The sequence below is a fragment of the Thamnophis sirtalis genome, unplaced genomic scaffold (genome assembly GCF_051295495.1).
Source record: "Thamnophis sirtalis isolate CommonGarterSnake01/CBP01778 unplaced genomic scaffold, rThaSir2_p1.2 scaffold_2, whole genome shotgun sequence".
Classification (NCBI taxonomy): domain Eukaryota; kingdom Metazoa; phylum Chordata; class Lepidosauria; order Squamata; family Natricidae; genus Thamnophis; species Thamnophis sirtalis.
Genome location: NW_028261382.1, coordinates 51,636,918 through 51,647,286, shown reverse-complemented (window position 1 = coordinate 51,647,286; position 10,369 = coordinate 51,636,918). Strand labels below are relative to the sequence as shown.

Below are 10,369 nucleotides of genomic sequence, written 5' to 3'. Positions count from 1 at the left end.
TAAGTCAATGTGGGGGGGGGGAACATAAACTGGCTTCTCCACGGACTTCGCTTGCCAGAAGGCCACCCTGCAACCGTCGTAACTATGAGTTCAGTTAGCAAGGATGTGGATTCGGATCATGCGACCGCAGGGGAGGCTGCAATGGTCGTATGTCACTTTTTCACTGCCGTTGTAACTTCAACCCGTCCCTAAATGAACTGTTGTAAGGACTACCTGCAGTGGATTGGTCACAACGTACCGTATTTTTCGGAGTATAAGACGCACCTTTCCCCGCCCCCCTCCCCAAAAAAGAGGGTGAAAATCTGGGTGCGTCTTATACACCAAATGCAGCATTTTTGGCCTCCTGAAACCCCGCCCCCTTCGCAAAAATGGCCGTGCAGAGCCTTTAGGAGGCTTCCAGGTGCTCCTGGGGGCTGGGGAGGGCAAAAAAAGAGCAAAAAAATGGGGGCTTTCTGCCCCCCGCCGGAGCACTCTACAAGCTTCCCAAAGCCTCCCCTTTTTTGCAAAAAAACGTCCAGTTTGTGAAAAATTGGCTGTTTTTTTGCTCATTTCTGCCTTCCCCCCACCCAGCCCCCAGGAACACTCTAAGAGCCATCCAAATCTCTACATGTCCCCCCCCACTTTTTTTTTGCAAAAAATGAGGCATGCAGAGTTTGGGGGGCCTGCAGAGTGCAAAAACCTTTTTATTTTAAATTTACCTCTTCAAAATCATGGTGAGTCTTATACTCCAGTGCATCTTATAGTCCGAAAAATACGGCAGTTGGATTCTAAGAGAAGATGGAGGATGGGTTTCGAGTCGAGGTGGCGCAGTGGTTAGGGTGCAGTACTGCAGGCCACCTCAGCTGACTATTATCTGCTGTTCAGCGGTTCAAATCTCACCGGCTCAAGGTTGACTCAGCCTTCCATCCTTCCGAGGTGGGTAAAATGAGGACCCAGATTGTTGTTGGGGGCGATATGCTGACTCTGTAAACCGCTTAGAGAGGGCTGAAAGCCCTATGAAGCGGTATATAAGTCTAACTGCTATTGCTATTCTGCCCTTCCTGAGCACAGCAGATGTGGCTGGCAGGGGAATTCTGGGAGTTGAAGTCCACGGGCCTTCCAAGTGGCCAAGATTGGCCATTGCTTTCTTACCTCAAAAGCAGCCGAGATGATTTTGGCCTTCTTGCTCAGGACGCTGCCCACGGCGTTGAAGTTCTTGTCGCGGATCTCGGCGTACAGCTCCTCGGCGGAGTTCAGCTGCAGCTTCTTGGCCTCGGTGGGGAGCTCCTTCGCGGCCTCCCCCTGCTTCTTCGGAGCAAATTTCTCGGGGGGAAGTTTCACGTAGGCTGCCAAACATTGAGGAAACGCGAAATGAGACCGGGTGTTTTAAAGAAAAGCCCGGGAGAGACACATTGAAGATACACAGCTAGTCCTCAATTTATGACCACAATTGAACCCAGTTAAGTGAGACGTTGGTTAACTGAGTTTTGCCCCTTTTTTACGACCTTTCCTGCATCTGCTGTTAAGTGAATCACTGCAGTGGATAAGTCAGTAACCTGGTTGTTAAGTGAATCTCGCTTCCCCATTGTCAGGAGGTCGCAAGAGGGAGACAAGCAACGGTCATAAATATGAGACGGTTGCCAGCATCTGAATTTTGACCATGGGGATGCTGGAAACGTCGCAAAGGTGAAAAACGTAAGTTCCTTTTCCCAGTGTTGTCGTAACTTTGAACAGTCACTAAACCGAACTGTTGTAAGTGGAAAGCCAGCGTGTATATGACTTGGTTTCAGGAGCTGAGAGCGGTCTATGGAACCTGCTTCCTCCCATTTTCCTCCTAACGGCCCTGCGAGGCAGGCCAGGCTGAGAGGAATCGAGAGATTCCACCTCCTGGGTCACCGTCTTACTTACTGTTCTGAATCCCGTAGATTTCGTCAATCAGGCCCTCGTAGGTCAGCTGGGTAGCCAGAGGGAGATCAAATCCACGTTGCGGTCCAGCAGGAGGAGGGTATCGAAGACGGGCAGGATGGGGTTCTGGATCCCCGAAAACTCCCTCTTCATGCGGATCATCATGTTCGCCACATGCTGCAAGTCAGAGAATCCAGGAGATTCGCGGACCAGGCCACAAAGATTCAACTTCACCAGGCGCCTTCAAAGCTACGTTTCTCGCGCCCTGCTCTGCTGAGTCAGCTCTCAATTCCTAGACATCCATGCCAAGCAGAAGGTCCTTCCAACCCACCCTGGTTTCCACCACCTCGGTCTACTTCAGACATTACGTTTGCTCTATGCGCAAATTAGGTGGCGGGATATCTACTGTTCTTGTGGTTTGACTGTCTGGGGTTAGGACCTTCAAGCACTGTGTATTAGCGGCAAAAGTTCCATGGATCTCAATTTTGTGTCTAAATCAGGAGTGTCCCAACTTGGCAACATTAAGACTTGTGGACTTCCAGCTCTCAACTTTTTCAGACTGGTGGACTTCAAGTCTCAACTTTTAAGACTTGTGGACTTCAAGTCTCAACTCTTAAGACTGGTGGACTTCAAATCTCAACTTTTAAGACTGGTGGACTTCCAGTTCCCAACTTTTAAGACTGGTGGACTTCAAGTCTCAACTTTTAAGAGTGGTGGACTTCAAGTCTCAACTTTTAAGACTGGTGGACTTCATGTCTCAACTTTTAAGACTTGTGGACTTCAAGTCTCAACTTTTAAGACCAGTGGACTTCAAGTCTCAACTTTTAAGACTGGTGGACTTCCAACTCTCAACTTTTAAGACTGGTGGACTTCAAGTCCCAACTTTTAAGACTGGTGGACTTCATGTCTCAACTTTTAAGACTTGTGGACTTCAAGTCTCAACTTTTAAGACCAGTGGACTTCAAGTCTCAACTTTTAAGACTGGTGGACTTCCAACTCTCAACTTTTAAGACTGGTGGACTTCAAGTCTCAACTTTTAAGACTGGTGGACTTCCAGCTCCCAACTTTTAAGACTTGTGGGCTTCAAGTCTCAACTTTTAAAACTTGTGGGCTTCAAGTCTCAACTTTTAAGACCAGTGGACTTCAAGTCTCAACTTTTAAGACTTGTGGACTTCAAGTCTCAACTCTTAAGACTGGTGGACCTCAAGTCTCAACTTTTAAGACTGGTGGACTTCCAGCTCCCAACTTTTAAGACTGGTGGACTTCAAGTCTCAACTTTTAAGACTGGTGGGCTTCAAGTCTCAACTTTTAAGACTGGTGGACGTCCAGCTCTCAACTTTTAAGACCAGTGGACTTCAAGTCTCAACTTTTAAGACTGGTGGATGTCCAGCTCTCAACTTTTAAGACTGGTGGACTTCAAGTCTCAACTTTTAAGACTGGTGGACTTCAAGTCTCAACTTCTAAGACTGGTGGACTTCAAGTCTCAACTTTTAAGACTTGTGGGCTTCATGTCTCAACTTTTAAGACTGGTGGACCTCAAGTCTCAACTTTTAAGACTGGTGGACTTCAAGTCTCAACTTTTAAGACTGGTGGGCTTCAAGTCTCAACTTTTAAGACTGGTGGACTTCAAGTCTCATCTTTTAAGACTGGTGGACTTCAAGTCTCAACTTTTAAGACTTGTGGGCTTCATGTCCTCAACTTTTAAGACTGGTGGACCTCAAGTCTCAACTTTTAAGACTGGTGGGCTTCAAGTCCCAACTTTTAAGACTGGTGGGCTTCAAGTCTCAACTTTTAAGACTGGTGGACTTCAAGTCTCAACTTTTAAGACTGGTGGACTTCAAGTCTCAACTTTTAAGACTGGTGGACTTCAAGTCCCAACTTTTAAGACTGGTGGGCTTCAAGTCTCAACTTTTAAGACTGGTGGACTTCAAGTCCCAACTTTTAAGACTGGTGGGCTTCAAGTCTCAACTTTTAAGACTGGTGGACTTTAAATCTCAACTTTTAAGAATGGTGGACGTCCAGCTCTCAACTTTTAAGACTGGTGGACTTTAAGTCTCAACTTTTAAGACTGGTGGACGTCCAGCTCTCAACTTTTAAGACTGGTGGACGTCCAGCTCTCACTTTTAAGACTGGTGGACGTCCAGCTCTCAACTTTTAAGACTGGTGGACTTCAAGTCTCAACTTTTAAGACTGGTGGACTTCAAGTCTCAACTCTTAAGACTTGTGGACTGTCTCAACTTGTGGACTTCAATGCTCAACTCGTAAGACTTGCGGACTTCAACTCCCAGAATTCTCCAGCTGGCCAAGGAGTTCTGGGAGTTGAAGCCCACAGGTCTTCTTAAGTTGCCAAGGTTGGACGCTGCTGGTTTAAGTTATCAGAACAAAGGGGCCCTCGTTGCAAAAGAGGCTGGCAGGAAGCCAAACTGAGCCACAAATAAGGACAGACTTCCCAGCGTATTTTTTTTACCCGTGCACACTCTCCTTTCCCAAAGATGAGCGGGATGGTCCCGTAGAGAGCCTGGAGCGTCATGAGTCCTTTCGCCGCGTGGTAGAGGCTGGTCTGGTCATTTTCTAAGTAACACTCCTACGAGAAAGGGAAGTCACTCTCAATCTTCCAGGAAGCCAGCACTTCCTGCCATTAGAAAGGAGGCGTGGAGCGCCCGGGGTTCTCCGTCTCAGGAGTGGCCTCCTCAGCTCTGTGCGCGGGTTCTGACCTTAAAGGCGTTTTCTGACTCCATGGACAGCAGGTCTCCATCGAAGGGGATGAGGTCCAGGCTGTATTCCTCTCGGTGAACGAAGCAGTGCAGCACGCCCAATTCTTTGAGGCGCTGCTCGCACAACAAACTGCGACGCGGCACGAACAAGATGTGGAAATCCCGCTGCGGACAGCGGATTTTATCTTCACTGGAAAGAGAGAAGGTTTTTATCCGATCAAGCCTCCCCCAGCTCCATTTTAGGTTCCACCACGAATGCGCGAACGACAAAAGCGCGCCTGACTAAACCGCGGTGACGAAACCGCGAGTTCTAAAGCGCGCCGACGAATGAGCGCTGAAGTGCGCCGACAACAGCGCGCCGACAGAAGCGCGCTGTAACCCTAACCCTAAATCTAACCCTTACCTTAACTTAAATCGCGCTTCTGTCGGCGCGCTGTTGTCGGTGCGTTGATGACATCGCAGTTTTAGCGCCGCGGTTTTGTCGGCGCGGTTTTGTCGTTCGCGCATTTGTCGGGTCACGCAATTTTAATAGTCTCTAGACCAGTTCAAATAAACATTCGTTCGTTCGTTCGTTCGTTCATTCATTCATTCATTCATTCATTCATTCATTTATTCATTCATTCATTCATTCAATATAGCACTCCATTCATTTATTAGTAAAAAAGAAGGCCGTGAAAATATTTACAGATCCCTCACATCCTGGACATCAACTGTTTCAACTCCTGCCCTCAAAACAACATTAGTAGAGCATTGCACACCAGAACAACTAGACACAATGACAGTTTTTCCCCTAACGCCATCACTCTGCTAAACAAATAATTCTCCCCACTGTCAAACTATTCACTAAGGCTGCCGTACTATTACTATTAGTCTTCTCATCGTTCCTCTCACCCATCTCCTCCCACTTAGGACTATCTATGACTGTAACTTTGTTGCTTGTATCCTTATGATTTATATTGATTGTTTCCTAATATGATTTGATTGCTTATTTGTACCCTATGACTATCATTAAGTGTTGTACCTTGAAGAATGATGTACACTGAGAGCATATGCACCGAAGACAAATTCCTTGTGTGTCCAAACACATTTGGGCAATAAAAATTCCATTCTATTAATTTATTAAATATTAAGTCATCGCTACTTAGATCAGGGGTGTCCAATCTTGGCAACTTTAAGACTTGTGGACGTCAACTCCCAGAATTCATGAGTCACGGCTGGCTGGGGAATTCAGGGAGTTGAAATCCACAACGTAAAGTTGCCAAGACTGATTTAGATTAATAAGGAACCCCAATTCAAAATTAGACAGTGGGAGAGAGCCTAAAAACAGACACAAGCCCTAAAATCTGATTTAAAAAAAGAATAAGCAAAACTGAGGAACAAATACATATTCTGAGCTTCCTCCGCCAACATAAATGGTGAAGTTTGCCCCTGTGAAAAAGTCCAGCCTGGCCTTCAAAATCCCCAGGTGACCTTTACCTGAGCACATTGTCAGCGATGATGTCCATGAGCTCTAACCTGGGCCTGACAAAGAAAATAATGTTCTTGACATCCGCTGGTGGGAGGTGGCCTCCTTTGAGGGTGAACATTTTCTCCACCTCATGTTCCTGGAAGGAAACGAACAAAAACAACTCTGAAGGCATTCAATTTGGTCTGAATATTTGAGGAAGAGAGGGGATTGGGGGCTCAAACTAGAGGCAATAGCATATATAGAATATAAAATAGGGTTTTAGGAGAAACCCTCCCATACTACCACCTCTTGCAATACTAGACAACACAGTATCAACAGATTTCTAGCTTCTACCATATCTCAAGACCTAAAATGGGCAGCTGTTGTGACTCAGCAGATGTCTGCCGAGAGTCTTTTCGGGATACAAGATTCAGTATGCAGCTGGGGCTGGTTAGAAGCAAGTTTGGAGATAAAAGGACGGCTGCTTCCATGCCCTAGTCGCTGGAGTCAACGTTCCTTCGTGCGTGCCTTGGTTTGTACAACATTGTTTGATCATCAGCCGTGGTTTATGTAAGATTCACTTGGATAAGTGCTCTGTATGTCTGTAACCCTGATTCACAGAGACTTTGGGACGAAGTGTTTTGCCTTCGTTTTGTACAAGTTGAGTTGCCGTAAAAAAGATTTGTTTTCCATTACGTTATCTGGTCAAAGACTGGTATTTATGTTATTTTTTGGGCTGGAAGCCAGTTTGAACTGTGAACTGATAAAGAAAAGTTCCTTTTAAGTTTGTCCTTGCCGTTTGTTCTCAAGCCGTGAAGGGAGGGACAGAACAGACACCTAACATCAATAATGTCATCAAAAAAGCACGTCAAAGAATGTTCTTCCTGCACCAACTCAGGAAGTTCAAACTCTCCAAAAAGCTGCTGATTCCATTCTACAGAGGAATGGTTGAGTCCATCATCTGCACCTCCATCACTGTCTGGTTTGGCTCTGCAACCCAACACCCAACAACCCTCGTCACCTCAAGACTGGATTACTGTAACGCGCTCTACATGGGGCTGCCCTTGAAGAGTGTTCGAAGACTTCAGTTAGTCCAGAATGCAGCCGCGCGAGCGACACCTATCCTCCGCGAGCTGCACTGGCTTACCATTGGTCTCCGGACACGTTTCAAGGTGCTAGTCATTACTTATAAATCCCTACATGGTTTAGGACCTGGCTACCTGAGAGACCGCCTCCTGCCATTCACCTCCCAACGACCAATAAGATTGCACAGACTAGGCCTCCTCCGGATTCCATCTGCCGGTCAATGTCGGCTGGTGACTCCCCGGGGGAGGGCCTTCTCTGTAGCTGCTCCAGCCCTATGGAACGATCTCCCCGTGGAGATCCGGACCCTTACTACTCTTCCGGCCTTCCGCAAAGCGATTAAGACCTGGCTGTTCCGGCAGGCCTGGGGCTGTTGATTTATCCAGCCCCATTCCAAGCTATATGAATGTTGTGAAATTTTAATGTCTGTTCTTTTTAATTTTTATATGTTCCCCCTTCCTGCTTTTTATCTGTAAGCCGCCCTGAGTCTCTCGAGAGTGGGCGGCATACAAATCCTAATAAACCATAAACCATAACAAGACAGACAGAGACTTCAGAGGAGAATCAGAAGGGCAGAAAAAACAATTACTACCAACTGCCTTCCATTGAGGACCTGCACACTGCACGAGTCAAAAAGAAAATAAATTGTTTCAACTCCTACCCTCAAAACAACGCTATAGAGCACTGCACACCAGAACAACTAGACACAAGGACAGTTATCCACTGAACGCCATCACTCTGTTAAACAAATAATTCCCACAACACCATCAAATAATTTACTAAGACTGCATTACTATTCTTCTTCTCTTCCTTCCTAGTATCTATCTCTCCCCACTTATGACTATAACCATGCATCTTTCAATTTATATTGTTTTGTTTCCTAGTACGGTTTGATAGCTTATTAGTAACCTTGATATCACTAAGTGTTGCATCTTTTAAATCTTGAATGTATTTGTATTCTCCTTGTGTGTTTTTTTTAAATGTGGTTTTTTAAAAAATTCCACAGGGAGAGAACATGCAAACTTTTTAAATGAAAGACTTAGTGCATTATCACATTTCTAGCATTTTTTATAACCCTTGCTCATATCTTACCTTCAAAAGAGAATATTGTGCAATCAATCCAAAGGGCCCAGTAAGATATTCGTCCCACACAATGGCCTAAGGAGGGAAAAAACAGATTTAAGTATATCACAACCTACTGAAAAACACTTTGAAGGACCTATAAATATATCCATGTATAATAAATACCAATAAGTAACAATGAATTAAATCAATGAATTTAAAATATCAATGACTAACAAGAATATCAACCTATAAGGATTCTGTTCTATTCTATAATAAACACTGAACCTTGATGATTAATAATAAAAATATCAATGCATAAACATACAAACACACAATGACATAGAATACTTTATTTGGCTAAATGTGATTAGACACACAATTATCCCTGGTGCAGAAGCTCTCATTGTACATGCAAAGCAACGGAATAATATCAATGAATAACAAATGTTAATTTAAAATAGCAATTTGCAATATCAATCTAGAATAATACCAATGAATAACAAATGATAATTTAAAATATCAACACATAATAAATATCGGATTAGAGCATCAGTGTATATTATTCACTGAATAGCAAAGAATGATAATGAAAAATACCAAAAGGCAATAAATATATCGCAGAATAATAGCATTGCACTATACTATCGATGAATAACAAATAAAGATGATTTAAATAATGCTTGAGAATATCAGAATAAATATCAATGCAGAATAAATAGCAATGCAGAATAAACATCAACGCAGAATAAATATCAATTCAGAATAAATACCAATGCAGAATGACATCAATGCAAGATGAAAGACGATCATTTAAAAATACCAAGGCGGAATAGTCTGAATGCATAAGAAATGCCGACCAATTACACGGAAGGGGGAGGATAATCATGAAAAATAATAAGAGGTTAGAGAGAGGAGGGGCGGGGGGGGAGGACTCGGGGACCCATCATCCCTGGCCGGCAGTGGAGGATGGGTCTTCGCCACCACCCCCCACCCCCGTCGGCGGGGCGCGTCCCGGCTCACCTTGGATCCGGCGCATTTGTCGAGGAAGGCGCGCAGCTCCCTCCGCCCGGCTTCCCTCAGCGCCGTCAACGGGACGCGGCCCGAACTGAGATGAGCCGCCATGGCCGATGCGCCGCCACGCCCACGCCGGTCACGTGAGGCGCCAGTGGGCGGGGCCTATGCGTGGCCACGCCTCCCTCCGATTCGAGGCGTTCCTGGCTCTTACCTGGGCGCTCAGGTGAGGCTCTGGGCGGAGGAGGAGGAGGAGGAGGAGGAGGAGGAGGAAGGAGGCTGCTTAGGGGGCGGGGGTCCTGACCCGCTGCCGGGAAGGGGAGGAAAGTGGGCAAGAGGCCTTTAGTTTTGCCACTTTATTTTATTTTATTTATTATTTTATTTTATTTATTTCATGTATTTTATTTTATTTATTTTATTATTTTATTGTTTTATTTTATTATTATTTTATTTTATGTATTTATTTTATTTATTTTATTATTTTATTTTATTTATTTATTTATTTATTTATTTATTTATTTTATTTTATTTTATTTATTTTATTTTATTTATTTTATTTATTATTTATTTTATTTATTTTATTTATTTTATTTATTTTATTTATTTTCTTTATTTTCTTTATTTTATTTATTATTATATTATATTTTATTTGTTTTATTTTATTATTTTTTATTTTATATTATTATTTTATATTTTATTATTTTATTATTTTATTTTATTATTATTTATTTGTTTTATTTATTTATTTTGTTTATTTGTTTATTATTATTTTATTATTTTTTTGTTTATTATTTTGCTTATTATTTATTTTTATTTGTTTTATTTATTTATTTATATTTATATTTATTTGTTATTTTTATTTTGTTTATTTTATTTATTTATTTTATTTATTTATTTCAAAATATTTTCATTAATCGTATTTCAACATTTACACCGCATCTCCACTCTTCACAGGGTTTCGGTGTCAGTATTGCTCATGTTTACATCATGGCTATTTCAGTTTTCTTTCTTTCCAATGATATACATCATGGTATAATTTATTCATATATCTATACATCGTACCTTTTAGTTATAACTTGGATCAATATTTACAAATATATAGAGTACCTTTCCATTTTGATATAACTCTTAAGTAAGCTTTACGCGTGATCTTTACAACTATGTT

At 42.9% G+C, this 10,369-nt stretch overlaps 1 protein-coding gene across 1 annotated transcript in view; it reads right to left on the bottom strand.

Annotated features, from left to right (window-relative positions):
• The window catches only part of VPS33A (VPS33A core subunit of CORVET and HOPS complexes), a 21,539-nt gene extending 12,198 nt beyond the window's left edge, over window positions 1-9,341 (bottom strand). The window contains 8 exon segments of the mRNA XM_087705498.1: window positions 1,132-1,325; window positions 1,888-1,950; window positions 1,953-2,061; window positions 4,352-4,468; window positions 4,599-4,788; window positions 6,075-6,202; window positions 8,221-8,286; window positions 9,214-9,341. Of these exon segments, the coding sequence (XP_087561624.1) occupies window positions 1,132-1,325; window positions 1,888-1,950; window positions 1,953-2,061; window positions 4,352-4,468; window positions 4,599-4,788; window positions 6,075-6,202; window positions 8,221-8,286; window positions 9,214-9,315 (969 nt within the window). The 5' untranslated portion in view covers window positions 9,316-9,341.
• Window positions 9,342-10,369: the final 1,028 nt, after the last annotated feature.